Source organism: Vigna umbellata, chromosome 7, assembly GCF_029865625.1.
Source record: "Vigna umbellata cultivar VRB3 chromosome 7, Vumbellata_1.0, whole genome shotgun sequence".
Taxonomy (NCBI): Eukaryota; Viridiplantae; Streptophyta; class Magnoliopsida; order Fabales; family Fabaceae; genus Vigna; species Vigna umbellata.
The window spans coordinates 49,133,445-49,151,832 of NC_142171.1; the positions used below are offsets into that span (position 1 = coordinate 49,133,445).

At 37.9% G+C, this 18,388-nt stretch overlaps 1 protein-coding gene across 1 annotated transcript in view; it reads right to left on the minus strand.

The window, feature by feature from the left end:
* Nucleotides 1-217: 217 nt before the first annotated feature.
* Nucleotides 218-18,388, minus strand: part of LOC148196490 (uncharacterized) — a 92,515-nt gene continuing 74,344 nt past the window's right edge. The window contains exon 6 of the mRNA XM_088093992.1: nucleotides 218-519. Coding sequence (XP_087950118.1) covers nucleotides 489-519 — 31 coding nt within the window. The 3' untranslated portion in view covers nucleotides 218-488. The remainder of the gene's footprint in view (nucleotides 520-18,388) is intronic.

An 18,388-nucleotide genomic window follows, 5' to 3' on the forward strand; every position in this document is an offset into this window, starting at 1 on the left:
GTGCTGGACCAGGGTTGCTGGATCAAGGCAGCGTGGATCTTCAAATTGAAGCCTTTTTCCTCTAGCCCAAGTGATTCAGCGCTTCCTTCACGTGTGCCACTGCTGCTGTTACCAAGCTTTCTAAAGTGAATGACTCACGCTCTCACGGCTGCTGCGTGTAACATCCCAAAATTATACAGTCAGCAACTATATAATAGAATATTAACATGTATTAATATGATAAAACAGTTTTACAATTAAATAGAGCAGTGTGCAAAAATGGCCGAACGACCTTACATATACACACAAAAATGACGAGCGTTCACGAAAGCATAAGGACGAACGGTTTACAAAACAATGACCGAACGTCCTAATCTTTACAATCAGAAGAAGAGCACTCGCTCACAGCCACTCGCTCTAATAACTAAAACTAACTAAAAACCGAACGCCTTTACTGTTCGGCCTTCACTTCCACGTCTACTAGATTTTCTTCAACTAGGATTTCTTCTTCAAGTGTTTGCTCCATAGAAGCATCTCCATCTGCTCACATCCACACGGATGATCATTGCATTTGACAAGACGGATATACATAGACAGACAACACAATGGAAATGCAAGGGTAAGCTTATTGAATTTAATTCAAGTCAAACAGATATTTCATATTTATCAAATACAGCAAGTACATTCACAAACATATACATTCAATTCATACAATAATTCCATCCAAATCCTGATGCTAGACCGACCGTCCGGACTGTATGAATCCTGTGTAGCTAAGGCGTCCGTGCACTCAGGTGGGGTAACTGGAATGCTCATCAGTAGCCACCTGAGGTTAGTCTGTTCTGTCCAAGTTACAGTTATGGACTAGACCTCCTGCCATTCCCACATATGACATACTCCTCTCTACTTGAGAACGAGCACTCACGGAATATCAGGATGAACCACCATCTAAGCTTACCACGTTCATACTTACAAATCTCAATTTCCATTCAAGAGTCGTTCCTCCCTGGAACGCTCGTTCAAAAACCATAATCACAATTTCAATTTTCATAGTGTTCGCACATCTTAATTCTTTCTCTTAAATACATTTTCATTCTATGTTCCACTTGCATAAAAAGACGAACGTTCACTCCCCTTCATAACGAGGACGAACGTCGAGGACGAGACCGAGAAAGACTCCTTTGATTCAGTTAAATGAAATGACTTTAGTACGAACCGAATAATACTTAGAATAATTTAAATTCAATAACTCTGGAACGAATCAAATGGATAGATATATCTCAAATTGTTTAGATAAAGAATCCTAACACGATTTAATTCAAGAGTCAACCGCCAGTCAATGACCGAGCGTTAAAATGAAACTTTTGGACGAACGTCACTGAAATCTTGGACGAACGTTACTAGAATTATTGGACGAACGCTATTTAGATTTTAAGGACGAATGCTATTTCAATTCAGGACGAATGCCATTACCGCTTGTTGATAAATACAGAAGGAACGAACGTTAGGTATAGGACCGAGCGTTCTTTACCACATACACATTTGGACGAACGTTCGATATCAGACCGAGCGCTACTTATTACTTACTCTTTGGGACGAGCGTTCGGTCTAAGACCGAGCGACACTTAGGACGTACGTTTTCAGGTCGAGGCTCTTAGCTGAATTCAATTTCATATAAAATTGGGATTTATGTAAGATGAGATATTGAAGTCTCTGTTTTAATAATTTTGACTAAAAGTTCAAAGGAATATTATCAGGCTTCTCAATTCTTACACAACGTTCATGATGTTTACGTCTGGCCTAAAGCACACCGTAAAGCTATATAAAAATAAACTGTACCAACTCAGATGTCCAAAAATTACAAATTAGTAGTCATTGGAAATATTTTTGAGTCTAGTTTCTAATAAAAAAAGAATCACATCATTTGGAGGTCGGTGGGAAAAGTTATCAGTAAAATAGCCAGCAAAGGTCAAAGTTGACAGCATGTTATCTCACCCAAGTTGCTCACCTCATAAACATTGTTTCTTTCCTCCATCATGGGGTGCCAAAACATCACTTCCCACCACTGAAACACAAGGAACAGCCTAAGACAAGTGCAAAAGTGCCTAAAAGTCACTTCTTTTTCCAATGGTGACCCCTGTTCACCTGACTGAGTACCTGTGTTGGACTTTCTGTACAAATTCCAATTTTCTCTCGGGTAATCGTTTACAGTGTCCTTGTAATCGATTACAGTGTCAAAGAAGGTGTAAACTTGATTTCCAAGGCATAATTTGAAAGGTCTTTGAGTCTAGATTCCAACAAAACAAGAATCAACTCATTTGGAGTTCGGTGGAGAAAGATATGAGCAAAAGAACAAGCAAAGGTGAGAGTTGGCAAAAATATATGAAACGCTAACTTGAAACAATAAACTGTACCAACTCAGATGTCCAAAAATTACAAATTAGTAGTCATTGGAAAGATTTTTGAGTCTAGTTTCTAATAAAAAAAGAATCACATCATTTGGAGGTCGGTGGGAAAAGTTATCAGTAAAATAGCCAGCAAAGGTCAAAGTTGACAGCATGTTATCTCACCCAAGTTGCTCACCTCATAAACATTGTTTCTTTCCTCCATCATGGGGTGCCAAAACATCACTTCCCACCACTGAAACACAAGGAACATCCTAAGACAAGTGCAAAAGTGCCTAAAAGTCACTTCTTTTTCCAATGGTGACCCCTGTTCACCTGACTGAGTACCTGTGTTGGACTTTCTGTACAAATTCCAATTTTCTCTCGGGTAATCGTTTACAGTGTCCTTGTAATCGATTACAGTGTCAAAGAAGGTGTAAACTTGATTTCCAATGCATAATTTGAAAGGTCTTTGAGTCTAGATTCCAACAAAACAAGAATCAACTCATTTGGAGTTCGGTGGAGAAAGATATGAGCAAAAGAACAAGCAAAGGTGGGAGTTGGCAAAAATATATGAAACGCTAACTTGAAACAATAAACTGTACCAACTCAGATGTCCAAAAATTACAAATTAGTAGTCATGGGAAAGATTTTTGAGTCTAGTTTCTAATAAAAAAAGAATCACATCATTTGGAGGTCGGTGGGAAAAGTTATCAGTAAAATAGCCAGCAAAGGTCAAAGTTGACAGCATGTTATCTCACCCAAGTTGCTCACCTCATAAACATTGTTTCTTTCCTCCATCATGGGGTGCCAAAACATCACTTCCCACCACTGAAACACAAGGAACAGCCTAAGACAAGTGCAAAAGTGCCTAAAAGTCACTTCTTTTTCCAATGGTGACCCCTGTTCACCTGACTGAGTACCTGTGTTGGACTTTCTGTACAAATTCCAATTTTCTCTCGGGTAATCGTTTACAGTGTCCTTGTAATCGATTACAGTGTCAAAGAAGGTGTAAACTTGATTTCCAAGGCATAATTTGAAAGGTCTTTGAGGCTAGATTCCAACAAAACAAGAATCAACTCATTTGGAGTTCGGTGGAGAAAGATATGAGCAAAAGAACAAGCAAAGGTGAGAGTTGGCAAAAATATATGAAACGCTAACTTGAAACAATAAACTGTACCAACTCAGATGTTCAAAAATTACAAATTAGTAGTCATCGGAAAGATTTTTGAGTCTAGTTTCTAATAAAAAAAGAATCACATCATTTGGAGGTCGATGGGAAAAGTTATCAGTAAAATAGCCAGCAAAGGTCAAAGTTGACAGCATGTTATCTCACCCAAGTTGCTCACCTCATACGGGTAATCGTTTACAGTGTCCTTGTAATCGATTACAGTGTCAACGAAGGTGTAAACTTGATTTCCAAGGCATAATTTGAAAGGTCTTTGAGTCTAGATTCCAACAAAACAAGAATCAACTCATTTGGAGTTCGGTGGAGAAAGATATGAGCAAAAGAACAAGCAAAGGTGAGAGTTGGCAAAAATATATGAAACGCTAACTTGAAACAATAAACTGTACCAACTCAGATGTCCAAAAATTACAAATTAGTAGTCATTGGAAAGATTTTTGAGTCTAGTTTCTAATAAAAAAAGAATCACATCATTTGGAGGTCGGTGGGAAAAGTTATCAGTAAAATAGCCAGCAAAGGTCAAAGTTGACAGCATGTTATCTCACCCAAGTTGCTCACCTCATAAACATTGTTTCTTTCCTCCATCATGGGGTGCCAAAACATCACTTCCCACCACTGAAACACAAGGAACATCCTAAGACAAGTGCAAAAGTGCCTAAAAGTCACTTCTTTTTCCAATGGTGACCCCTGTTCACCTGACTGAGTACCTGTGTTGGACTTTCTGTACAAATTCCAATTTTCTCTCGGGTAATCGTTTACAGTGTCCTTGTAATCGATTACAGTGTCAAAGAAGGTGTAAACTTGATTTCCAAGGCATAATTTGAAAGGTCTTTGAGTCTAGATTCCAACAAAACAAGAATCAACTCATTTGGAGTTCGGTGGAGAAAGATATGAGCAAAAGAACAAGCAAAGGTGAGAGTTGGCAAAAATATATGAAACGCTAACTTGAAACAATAAACTGTACCAACTCAGATGTCCAAAAATTACAAATTAGTAGTCATCGGAAAGATTTTTGAGTCTAGTTTCTAATAAAAAAAGAATCACATCATTTGGAGGTCGGTGGGAAAAGTTATCAGTAAAATACCCAGCAAAGGTCAAAGTTGACAGCATGTTATCTCACCCAAGTTGCTCACCTCATAAACATTGTTTCTTTCCTCCATCATGGGGTGCCAAAACATCACTTCCCACCACTGAAACACAAGGAACAGCCTAAGACAAGTGCAAAAGTGCCTAAAAGTCACTTCTTTTTCCAATGGTGACCCCTGTTCACCTGACTGAGTACCTGTGTTGGACTTTCTGTACAAATTCCAATTTTCTCTCGGGTAATCGTTTACAGTGCCCTTGTAATCGATTACAGTGTCAAAGAAGGTGTAAACTTGATTTCCAAGGCATAATTTGAAAGGTCTTTGAGTCTAGATTCCAACAAAACAAGAATCAACTCATTTGGAGTTCGGTGGAGAAAGATATGAGCAAAAGAACAAGCAAAGGTGAGAGTTGGCAAAAATATATGAAACGCTAACTTGAAACAATAAACTGTACCAACTCAGATGTCCAAAAATTACAAATTAGTAGTCATTGGAAAGATTTTTGAGTCTAGTTTCTAATAAAAAAAGAATCACATCATTCGGAGGTCGGTGGGAAAAGTTATCAGTAAAATAGCCAGCAAAGGTGAAAGTTGACAGCATGTTATCTCACCCAAATTGCTCACCTCATAAACATTGTTTCTTTCCTCCATCATGGGGTGCCAAAACATCACTTCCCACCACTGAAACACAAGGAACATCCTAAGACAAGTGCAAAAGTGCCTAAAAGTCACTTCTTTTTCCAATGGTGACCCCTGTTCACCTGACTGAGTACCTGTGTTGGACTTTCTGTACAAATTCCAATTTTCTCTCGGGTAATCGTTTACAGTGTCCTTGTAATCGATTACAGTGTCAAAGAAGGTGTAAACTTGATTTCCAAGGCATAATTTGAAAGGTCTTTGAGTCTAGATTCCAACAAAACAAGAATCAACTCATTTGGAGTTCGGTGGAGAAAGATATGAGCAAAAGAACAAGCAAAGGTGAGAGTTGGCAAAAATATATGAAACGCTAACTTGAAACAATAAACTGTACCAACTCAGATGTCCAAAAATTACAAATTAGTAGTCATCGGAAAGATTTTTGAGTCTAGTTTCTAATAAAAAAAGAATCACATCATTTGGAGGTCGGTGGGAAAAGTTATCAGTAAAATAGCCAGCAAAGGTCAAAGTTGACAGCATGTTATCTCACCCAAGTTGCTCACCTCATACGGGTAATCGTTTACAGTGTCCTTGTAATCGATTACAGTGTCAACGAAGGTGTAAACTTGATTTCCAAGGCATAATTTGAAAGGTCTTTGAGTCTAGATTCCAACAAAACAAGAATCAACTCATTTGGAGTTCGGTGGAGAAAGATATGAGAAAAAAAAAAAACAAGCAAAGGTGAGAGTTGGCAAAAATATATGAAACGCTAACTTGAAACAATAAACTGTACCAACTCAGATGTCCAAAAATTACAAATTAGTAGTCATCGGAAAGATTTTTGAGTCTAGTTTCTAATAAAAAAAGAATCACATCATTTGGAGGTCGGTGGGAAAAGTTATCAGTAAAATACCCAGCAAAGGTCAAAGTTGACAGCATGTTATCTCACCCAAGTTGCTCACCTCATAAACATTGTTTCTTTCCTCCATCATGGGGTGCCAAAACATCACTTCCCACCACTGAAACACAAGGAACAGCCTAAGACAAGTGCAAAAGTGCCTAAAAGTCACTTCTTTTTCCAATGGTGACCCCTGTTCACCTGACTGAGTACCTGTGTTGGACTTTCTGTACAAATTCCAATTTTCTCTCGGGTAATCGTTTACAGTGTCCTTGTAATCGATTACAGTGTCAAAGAAGGTGTAAACTTGATTTCCAAGGCATAATTTGAAAGGTCTTTGAGTCTAGATTCCAACAAAACAAGAATCAACTCATTTGGAGTTCGGTGGAGAAAGATATGAGCAAAAGAACAAGCAAAGGTGAGAGTTGGCAAAAATATATGAAACGCTAACTTGAAACAATAAACTGTACCAACTCAGATGTCCAAAAATTACAAATTAGTAGTCATTGGAAAGATTTTTGAGTCTAGTTTCTAATAAAAAAAGAATCACATCATTTGGAGGTCGGTGGGAAAACTTATCAGTAAAATAGCCAGCAAAGGTCAAAGTTGACAGCATGTAATCTCACCCAAGTTGCTCACCTCATAAACATTGTTTCTTTCCTCCATCATGGGGTGCCAAAACATCACTTCCCACCACTGAAACACAAGGAACATCCTAAGACAAGTGCAAAAGTGCCTAAAAGTCACTTCTTTTTCCAATGGTGACCCCTGTTCACCTGACTGAGTACCTGTGTTGGACTTTCTGTACAAATTCCAATTTTCTCTCTGGTAATCGTTTACAGTGTCCTTGTAATCGATTACAGTGTCAAAGAAGGTGTAAACTTGATTTCCAAAGCATAATTTGAAAGGTCTTTGAGTCTAGATTCCAACAAAACAAGAATCAACTCATTTGGAGTTCGGTGGAGAAAGATATGAGCAAAAGAACAAGCAAAGGTGAGAGTTGGCAAAAATATATGAAACGCTAACTTGAAACAATAAACTGTACCAACTCAGATATCCAAAAATTACAAATTAGTAGTCATCGGAAAGATTTTTGAGTCTAGTTTCTAATAAAAAAAGAATCACATCATTTGGAGGTCGGTGGGAAAACTTATCAGTAAAATAGCCAGCAAAGGTCAAAGTTGACAGCATGTTATCTCACCCAAGTTGCTCACCTCATAAACATTGTTTCTTTCCTCCATCATGGGGTGCCAAAACATCACTTCCCACCACTGAAACACAAGGAACATCCTAAGACAAGTGCAAAAGTGCCTAAAAGTCACTTCTTTTTCCAATGGTGACCCCTGTTCACCTGACTGAGTACCTGTGTTGGACTTTCTGTACAAATTCCAATTTTCTCTCGGGTAATCGTTTACAGTGTCCTTGTAATCGATTACAGTGTCAAAGAAGGTGTAAACTTGATTTCCAAGGCATAATTTGAAAGGTATTTGAGTCTAGATTCCAACAAAACAAGAATCAACTCATTTGGAGTTCGGTGGAGAAAGATATGAGCAAAAGAACAAGCAAAGGTGAGAGTTGGCAAAAATATATGAAACGCTAACTTGAAACAATAAACTGTACCAACTCAGATGTCCAAAAATTACAAATTAGTAGTCATCGGAAAGATTTTTGAGTCTAGTTTCTAATAAAAAAAGAATCACATCATTTGGAGGTCGGTGGGAAAAGTTATCAGTAAAATAGCCAGCAAAGGTCAAAGTTGACAGCATGTTATCTCACCCAAGTTGCTCACCTCATACGGGTAATCGTTTACAGTGTCCTTGTAATCGATTACAGTGTCAACGAAGGTGTAAACTTGATTTCCAAGGCATAATTTGAAAGGTCTTTGAGTCTAGATTCCAACAAAACAAGAATCAACTCATTTGGAGTTCGGTGGAGAAAGATATGAGCAAAAGAACAAGCAAAGGTGAGAGTTGGCAAAAATATATGAAACGCTAACTTGAAACAATAAACTGTACCAACTCAGATGTCCAAAAATTACAAATTAGTAGTCATGGGAAAGATTTTTGAGTCTAGTTTCTAATAAAAAAAGAATCACATCATTTGGAGGTCGGTGGGAAAAGTTATCAGTAAAATAGCCAGCAAAGGTCAAAGTTGACAGCATGTTATCTCACCCAAGTTGCTCACCTCATAAACATTGTTTCTTTCCTCCATCATGGGGTGCCAAAACATCACTTCCCACCACTGAAACACAAGGAACATCCTAAGACAAGTGCAAAAGTGCCTAAAAGTCACTTCTTTTTCCAATGGTGACCCCTGTTCACCTGACTGAGTACCTGTCTTGGACTTTCTGTACAAATTCCAATTTTCTCTCGGGTAATCGTTTACAGTGTCCTTGTAATCGATTACAGTGTCAAAGAAGGTGTAAACTTGATTTCCAAGGCATAATTTGAAAGGTCTTTGAGTCTAGATTCCAACAAAACAAGAATCAACTCATTTGGAGTTCGGTGGAGAAAGATATGAGCAAAAGAACAAGCAAAGGTGAGAGTTGGCAAAAATATATGAAACGCTAACTTGAAACAATAAACTGTACCAACTCAGATGTCCAAAAATTACAAATTAGTAGTCATCGGAAAGATTTTTGAGTCTAGTTTCTAATAAAAAAAGAATCACATCATTTGGAGGTCGGTGGGAAAAGTTATCAGTAAAATAGCCAGCAAAGGTCAAAGTTGACAGCATGTTATCTCACCCAAGTTGCTCACCTCATACGGGTAATCGTTTACAGTGTCCTTGTAATCGATTACAGTGTCAACGAAGGTGTAAACTTGATTTCCAAGGCATAATTTGAAAGGTCTTTGAGTCTAGATTCCAACAAAACAAGAATCAACTCATTTGGAGTTCGGTGGAGAAAGATATGAGAAAAAAAAAAAACAAGCAAAGGTGAGAGTTGGCAAAAATATATGAAACGCTAACTTGAAACAATAAACTGTACCAACTCAGATGTCCAAAAATTACAAATTAGTAGTCATCGGAAAGATTTTTGAGTCTAGTTTCTAATAAAAAAAGAATCACATCATTTGGAGGTCGGTGGGAAAAGTTATCAGTAAAATACCCAGCAAAGGTCAAAGTTGACAGCATGTTATCTCACCCAAGTTGCTCACCTCATAAACATTGTTTCTTTCCTCCATCATGGGGTGCCAAAACATCACTTCCCACCACTGAAACACAAGGAACAGCCTAAGACAAGTGCAAAAGTGCCTAAAAGTCACTTCTTTTTCCAATGGTGACCCCTGTTCACCTGACTGAGTACCTGTGTTGGACTTTCTGTACAAATTCCAATTTTCTCTCGGGTAATCGTTTACAGTGTCCTTGTAATCGATTACAGTGTCAAAGAAGGTGTAAACTTGATTTCCAAGGCATAATTTGAAAGGTCTTTGAGTCTAGATTCCAACAAAACAAGAATCAACTCATTTGGAGTTCGGTGGAGAAAGATATGAGCAAAAGAACAAGCAAAGGTGAGAGTTGGCAAAAATATATGAAACGCTAACTTGAAACAATAAACTGTACCAACTCAGATGTCCAAAAATTACAAATTAGTAGTCATTGGAAAGATTTTTGAGTCTAGTTTCTAATAAAAAAAGAATCACATCATTTGGAGGTCGGTGGGAAAACTTATCAGTAAAATAGCCAGCAAAGGTCAAAGTTGACAGCATGTAATCTCACCCAAGTTGCTCACCTCATAAACATTGTTTCTTTCCTCCATCATGGGGTGCCAAAACATCACTTCCCACCACTGAAACACAAGGAACATCCTAAGACAAGTGCAAAAGTGCCTAAAAGTCACTTCTTTTTCCAATGGTGACCCCTGTTCACCTGACTGAGTACCTGTGTTGGACTTTCTGTACAAATTCCAATTTTCTCTCTGGTAATCGTTTACAGTGTCCTTGTAATCGATTACAGTGTCAAAGAAGGTGTAAACTTGATTTCCAAAGCATAATTTGAAAGGTCTTTGAGTCTAGATTCCAACAAAACAAGAATCAACTCATTTGGAGTTCGGTGGAGAAAGATATGAGCAAAAGAACAAGCAAAGGTGAGAGTTGGCAAAAATATATGAAACGCTAACTTGAAACAATAAACTGTACCAACTCAGATATCCAAAAATTACAAATTAGTAGTCATCGGAAAGATTTTTGAGTCTAGTTTCTAATAAAAAAAGAATCACATCATTTGGAGGTCGGTGGGAAAACTTATCAGTAAAATAGCCAGCAAAGGTCAAAGTTGACAGCATGTTATCTCACCCAAGTTGCTCACCTCATAAACATTGTTTCTTTCCTCCATCATGGGGTGCCAAAACATCACTTCCCACCACTGAAACACAAGGAACATCCTAAGACAAGTGCAAAAGTGCCTAAAAGTCACTTCTTTTTCCAATGGTGACCCCTGTTCACCTGACTGAGTACCTGTGTTGGACTTTCTGTACAAATTCCAATTTTCTCTCGGGTAATCGTTTACAGTGTCCTTGTAATCGATTACAGTGTCAAAGAAGGTGTAAACTTGATTTCCAAGGCATAATTTGAAAGGTATTTGAGTCTAGATTCCAACAAAACAAGAATCAACTCATTTGGAGTTCGGTGGAGAAAGATATGAGCAAAAGAACAAGCAAAGGTGAGAGTTGGCAAAAATATATGAAACGCTAACTTGAAACAATAAACTGTACCAACTCAGATGTCCAAAAATTACAAATTAGTAGTCATCGGAAAGATTTTTGAGTCTAGTTTCTAATAAAAAAAGAATCACATCATTTGGAGGTCGGTGGGAAAAGTTATCAGTAAAATAGCCAGCAAAGGTCAAAGTTGACAGCATGTTATCTCACCCAAGTTGCTCACCTCATACGGGTAATCGTTTACAGTGTCCTTGTAATCGATTACAGTGTCAACGAAGGTGTAAACTTGATTTCCAAGGCATAATTTGAAAGGTCTTTGAGTCTAGATTCCAACAAAACAAGAATCAACTCATTTGGAGTTCGGTGGAGAAAGATATGAGCAAAAGAACAAGCAAAGGTGAGAGTTGGCAAAAATATATGAAACGCTAACTTGAAACAATAAACTGTACCAACTCAGATGTCCAAAAATTACAAATTAGTAGTCATGGGAAAGATTTTTGAGTCTAGTTTCTAATAAAAAAAGAATCACATCATTTGGAGGTCGGTGGGAAAAGTTATCAGTAAAATAGCCAGCAAAGGTCAAAGTTGACAGCATGTTATCTCACCCAAGTTGCTCACCTCATAAACATTGTTTCTTTCCTCCATCATGGGGTGCCAAAACATCACTTCCCACCACTGAAACACAAGGAACATCCTAAGACAAGTGCAAAAGTGCCTAAAAGTCACTTCTTTTTCCAATGGTGACCCCTGTTCACCTGACTGAGTACCTGTGTTGGACTTTCTGTACAAATTCCAATTTTCTCTCTGGTAATCGTTTACAGTGTCCTTGTAATCGATTACAGTGTCAAAGAAGGTGTAAACTTGATTTCCAAGGCATAATTTGAAAGGTCTTTGAGTCTAGATTCCAACAAAACAAGAATCAACTCATTTGGAGTTCGGTGGAGAAAGATATGAGCAAAAGAACAAGCAAAGGTGAGAGTTGGCAAAAATATATGAAACGCTAACTTGAAACAATAAACTGTACCAACTCAGATGTCCAAAAATTACAAATTAGTAGTCATCGGAAAGATTTTTGAGTCTAGTTTCTAATAAAAAAAGAATCACATCATTTGGAGGTCGGTGGGAAAAGTTATCAGTAAAATACCCAGCAAAGGTCAAAGTTGACAGCATGTTATCTCACCCAAGTTGCTCACCTCATAAACATTGTTTCTTTCCTCCATCATGGGGTGCCAAAACATCACTTCCCACCACTGAAACACAAGGAACAGCCTAAGACAAGTGCAAAAGTGCCTAAAAGTCACTTCTTTTTCCAATGGTGACCCCTGTTCACCTGACTGAGTACCTGTGTTGGACTTTCTGTACAAATTCCAATTTTCTCTCGGGTAATCGTTTACAGTGTCCTTGTAATCGATTACAGTGTCAAAGAAGGTGTAAACTTGATTTCCAAGGCATAATTTGAAAGGTCTTTGAGTCTAGATACCAACAAAACAAGAATCAACTCATTTGGAGTTCGGTGGAGAAAGATATGAGCAAAAGAACAAGCAAAGGTGAGAGTTGGCAAAAATATATGAAACGCTAACTTGAAACAATAAACTGTACCAACTCAGATGTCCAAAAATTACAAATTAGTAGTCATTGGAAAGATTTTTGAGTCTAGTTTCTAATAAAAAAAGAATCACATCATTTGGAGGTCGGTGGGAAAACTTATCAGTAAAATAGCCAGCAAAGGTCAAAGTTGACAGCATGTAATCTCACCCAAGTTGCTCACCTCATAAACATTGTTTCTTTCCTCCATCATGGGGTGCCAAAACATCACTTCCCACCACTGAAACACAAGGAACATCCTAAGACAAGTGCAAAAGTGCCTAAAAGTCACTTCTTTTTCCAATGGTGACCCCTGTTCACCTGACTGAGTACCTGTGTTGGACTTTCTGTACAAATTCCAATTTTCTCTCTGGTAATCGTTTACAGTGTCCTTGTAATCGATTACAGTGTCAAAGAAGGTGTAAACTTGATTTCCAAAGCATAATTTGAAAGGTCTTTGAGTCTAGATTCCAACAAAACAAGAATCAACTCATTTGGAGTTCGGTGGAGAAATATATGAGCAAAAGAACAAGCAAAGGTGAGAGTTGGCAAAAATATATGAAAAGCTAACTTGAAACAATAAACTGTACCAACTCAGATATCCAAAAATTACAAATTAGTAGTCATCGGAAAGATTTTTGAGTCTAGTTTCTAATAAAAAAAGAATCACATCATTTGGAGGTCGGTGGGAAAACTTATCAGTAAAATAGCCAGCAAAGGTCAAAGTTGACAGCATGTTATCTCACCCAAGTTGCTCACCTCATAAACATTGTTTCTTTCCTCCATCATGGGGTGCCAAAACATCACTTCCCACCACTGAAACACAAGGAACATCCTAAGACAAGTGCAAAAGTGCCTAAAAGTCACTTCTTTTTCCAATGGTGACCCCTGTTCACCTGACTGAGTACCTGTGTTGGACTTTCTGTACAAATTCCAATTTTCTCTCGGGTAATCGTTTACAGTGTCCTTGTAATCGATTACAGTGTCAAAGAAGGTGTAAACTTGATTTCCAAGGCATAATTTGAAAGGTATTTGAGTCTAGATTCCAACAAAACAAGAATCAACTCATTTGGAGTTCGGTGGAGAAAGATATGAGCAAAAGAACAAGCAAAGGTGAGAGTTGGCAAAAATATATGAAACGCTAACTTGAAACAATAAACTGTACCAACTCAGATGTCCAAAAATTACAAATTAGTAGTCATCGGAAAGATTTTTGAGTCTAGTTTCTAATAAAAAAAGAATCACATCATTTGGAGGTCGGTGGGAAAAGTTATCAGTAAAATAGCCAACAAAGGTCAAAGTTGACAGCATGTTATCTCACCCAAGTTGCTCACCTCATAAACATTGTTTCTTTCCTCCATCATGGGGTGCCAAAACATCACTTCCCACCACTGAAACACAAGGACCAGCCTAAGACAGGTGCAAAAGTGCCTAAAAGTCACTTCTTTTTCCAATGGTGACCCCTGTTCACCTGACTGAGTACCTGTGTTGGACTTTCTGTACAAATTCCAATTTTCTCTCTGGTAATCGTTTACAGTGTCCTTGTAATCGATTACAGTGTCAAAGAAGGTGTAAACTTGATTTCCAAGGCATAATTTGAAAGGTCTTTGAGTCTAGATTCCAACAAAACAAGAATCAACTCATTTGGAGTTCGGTGGAGAAAGATATGAGCAAAAGAACAAGCAAAGGTGAGAGTTGGCAAAAATATATGAAACGCTAACTTGAAACAATAAACTGTACCAGCTCAGATGTCCAAAAATTACAAATTAGTAGTCATCGGAAAGATTTTTGAGTCTAGTTTCTAATAAAAAAAGAATCACATCATTTGGAGGTCGGTGGGAAAACTTATCAGTAAAATAGCCAGCAAAGGTCAAAGTTGACAGCATGTTATCTCACCCAAGTTGCTCACCTCATAAACATTGTTTCTTTCCTCCATCATGGGGTGCCAAAACATCACTTCCCACCACTGAAACACAAGGAACAGCCTAAGACAAGTGCAAAAGTGCCTAAAAGTCACTTCTTTTTCCAATGGTGACCCCTGTTCACCTGACTGAGTACCTGTGTTGGACTTTCTGTACAAATTCCAATTTTCTCTCGGGTAATCGTTTACAGTGTCCTTGTAATCGATTACAGTGTCAAAGAAGGTGTAAACTTGATTTCCAAGGCATAATTTGAAAGGTCTTTGAGTCTAGATTCCAACAAAACAAGAATCAACTCATTTGGAGTTCGGTGGAGAAAGATATGAGCAAAAGAACAAGCAAAGGTGAGAGTTGGCAAAAATATATGAAACGCTAACTTGAAACAATAAACTGTACCAACTCAGATGTCCAAAAATTACAAACTAGTAGTCATCGGAAAGATTTTTGAGTCTAGTTTCTAATAAAAAAAGAATCACATCATTTGGAGGTCGGTGGGAAAAGTTATCAGTAAAATAGCCAACAAAGGTCAAAGTTGACAGCATGTTATCTCACCCAAGTTGCTCACCTCATAAACATTGTTTCTTTCCTCCATCATGGGGTGCCAAAACATCACTTCCCACCACTGAAACACAAGGAACAGCCTAAGACAGGTGCAAAAGTGCCTAAAAGTCACTTCTTTTTCCAATGGTGACCCCTGTTCACCTGACTGAGTACCTGTGTTGGACTTTCTGTACAAATTCCAATTTTCTCTCTGGTAATCGTTTACAGTGTCCTTGTAATCGATTACAGTGTCAAAGAAGGTGTAAACTTGATTTCCAAGGCATAATTTGAAAGGTCTTTGAGTCTAGATTCCAACAAAACAAGAATCAACTCATTTGGAGTTCGGTGGAGAAAGATATGAGCAAAAGAACAAGCAAAGGTGAGAGTTGGCAAAAATATATGAAACGCTAACTTGAAACAATAAACTGTACCAGCTCAGATGTCCAAAAATTACAAATTAGTAGTCATCGGAAAGATTTTTGAGTCTAGTTTCTAATAAAAAAAGAATCACATCATTTGGAGGTCGGTGGGAAAACTTATCAGTAAAATAGCCAGCAAAGGTCAAAGTTGACAGCATGTTATCTCACCCAAGTTGCTCACCTCATAAACATTGTTTCTTTCCTCCATCATGGGGTGCCAAAACATCACTTCCCACCACTGAAACACAAGGAACAGCCTAAGACAAGTGCAAAAGTGCCTAAAAGTCACTTCTTTTTCCAATGGTGACCCCTGTTCACCTGACTGAGTACCTGTGTTGGACTTTCTGTACAAATTCCAATTTTCTCTCGGGTAATCGTTTACAGTGTCCTTGTAATCGATTACAGTGTCAAAGAAGGTGTAAACTTGATTTCCAAGGCATAATTTGAAAGGTCTTTGAGTCTAGATTCCAACAAAACAAGAATCAACTCATTTGGAGTTCGGTGGAGAAAGATATGAGCAAAAGAACAAGCAAAGGTGAGAGTTGGCAAAAATATATGAAACGCTAACTTGAAACAATAAACTGTACCAACTCAGATGTCCAAAAATTACAAATTAGTAGTCATCGGAAAGATTTTTGAGTCTAGTTTCTAATAAAAAAAGAATCACATCATTTGGAGGTCGGTGGGAAAAGTTATCAGTAAAATAGCCAGCAAAGGTCAAAGTTGACAGCATGTTATCTCACCCAAGTTGCTCACCTCATAAACATTGTTTCTTTCCTCCATCATGGGGTGCCAAAACATCACTTCCCACCACTGAAACACAAGGAACAGCCTAAGACAAGTGCAAAAGTGCCTAAAAGTCACTTCTTTTTCCAATGGTGACCCCTGTTCACCTGACTGAGTACCTGTGTTGGACTTTCTATACAAATTCCAATTTTCTCTCGGGTAATCGTTTACAGTGTCCTTGTAATCGATTATAGTGTCAAAGAAGGTGTAAACTTGATTTCCAAGGCATAAATTGAAAGGTCTTTGAGTCTAGATTCCAACAAAACAAGAATCAACTCATTTGGAGTTCGGTGGAGAAAGATATGAGCAAAAGAACAAGCAAAGGTGAGAGTTGGCAAAAATATATGAAACGCTAACTTGAAACAATAAACTGTACCAACTCAGATGTCCAAAAATTACAAATTAGTAGTCATTGGAAAGATTTTTGAGTCTAGTTTCTAATAAAAAAAGAATCACATCATTTGGAGGTCGGTGGGAAAACTTATCAGTAAAATAGCAAGCAAAGGTCAAAGTTGACAGCATGTTATCTCACCCAAGTTGCTCACCTCATAAACATTGTTTCTTTCCTCCATCATGGGGTGCCAAAACATCACTACCCACCACTGAAACACAAGGAACATCCTAAGACAAGTGCAAAAGTGCCTAAAAGTCACTTCTTTTTCCAATGGTGACCCCTGTTCACCTGACTGAGTACCTGTGTTGGACTTTCTGTACAAATTCCAATTTTCTCGCGGGTAATCGTTTGCAGTTTCCTTGTAATCGATTACAGTGTCAAAGAAGGTGTAAACTTGATTTCCAAGGCATAATTTGAAAGGTCTTTGAGTCTAGATTCCAACAAAACAAGAATCAACTCATTTGGAGTTCGGTGGAGAAAGATATGAGCAAAAGAACAAGCAAAGGTGAGAGTTGGCAAAAATATATGAAACGCTAACTTGAAACAATAAACTGTACCAACTCAGATGTCCAAAAATTACAAATTAGTAGTCATTGGAAAGATTTTTGAGTCTAGTTTCTAATAATAAAAGAATCACATCATTTGGAGGTCGGTGGGAAAACTTATCAGTAAAATAGCCAGCAAAGGTCAAAGTTGACAGCATGTTATCTCACCCAAGTTGCTCACCTCATAAACATTGTTTCTTTCCTCCATCATGGGGTGCCAAAACATCACTTCCCACCACTGAAACACAAGGAACAGCCTAAGACAAGTGCAAAAGTGCCTAAAAGTCACTTCTTTTTCCAATGGTGACCCCTGTTCACCTGACTGAGTACCTGTGTTGGACTTTCTGTACAAATTCCAATTTTCTCCCGGGTAATCGTTTACAGTGTCCTTGTAATCGATTACAGTGTCAAAGAAGGTGTAAACTTTATTTCCAAGGCATAATTTGAAAGGTCTTTGAGTCTAGATTCCAACAAAACAAGAATCAACTCATTTGGAGTTCGGTGGAGAAAGATATGAGCAAAAGAACAAGCAAAGGTGAGAGTTGGCAAAAATATATGAAACGCTAACTTGAAACAATAAACTGTACCAACTCAGATGTCCAAAAATTACAAATTAGTAGTCATTGGAAAGATTTTTGAGTCTAGTTTCTAATAAAAAAAGAATCACATCATTTGGAGGTCGGTGGGAAAACTTATCAGTAAAATAGCCAGCAAAGGTCAAAGTTGACAGCATGTTATCTCACCCAAGTTGCTCACCTCATAAACATTGTTTCTTTCCTCCATCATGGGGTGCCAAAACATCACTTCCCACCACTGAAACACAAGGAACAGCCTAAGACAAGTGCAAAAGTGCCTAAAAGTCACTTCTTTTTCCAATGGTGACCCCTGTTCACCTGACTGAGTACCTGTGTTGGACTTTCTGTACAAATTCCAATTTTCTCCCGGGTAATCGTTTACAGTGTCCTTGTAATCGATTACAGTGTCAAAGAAGGTGTAAACTTTATTTCCAAGGCATAATTTGAAAGGTCTTTGAGTCTAGATTCCAACAAAACAAGAATCAACTCATTTGGAGTTCGGTGGAGAAAGATATGAGCAAAAGAACAAGCAAAGGTGAGAGTTGGCAAAAATATATGAAACGCTAACTTGAAACAATAAACTGTACCAACTCAGATGTCCAAAAATTACAAATTAGTAGTCATTGGAAAGATTTTTGAGTCTAGTTTCTAATAAAAAAAGAATCACATCATTTGGAGGTCGGTGGGAAAACTTATCAGTAAAATAGCCAGCAAAGGTCAAAGTTGACAGCATGTTATCTCACCCAAGTTGCTCACCTCATAAACATTGTTTCTTTCCTCCATCATGGGGTGCCAAAAC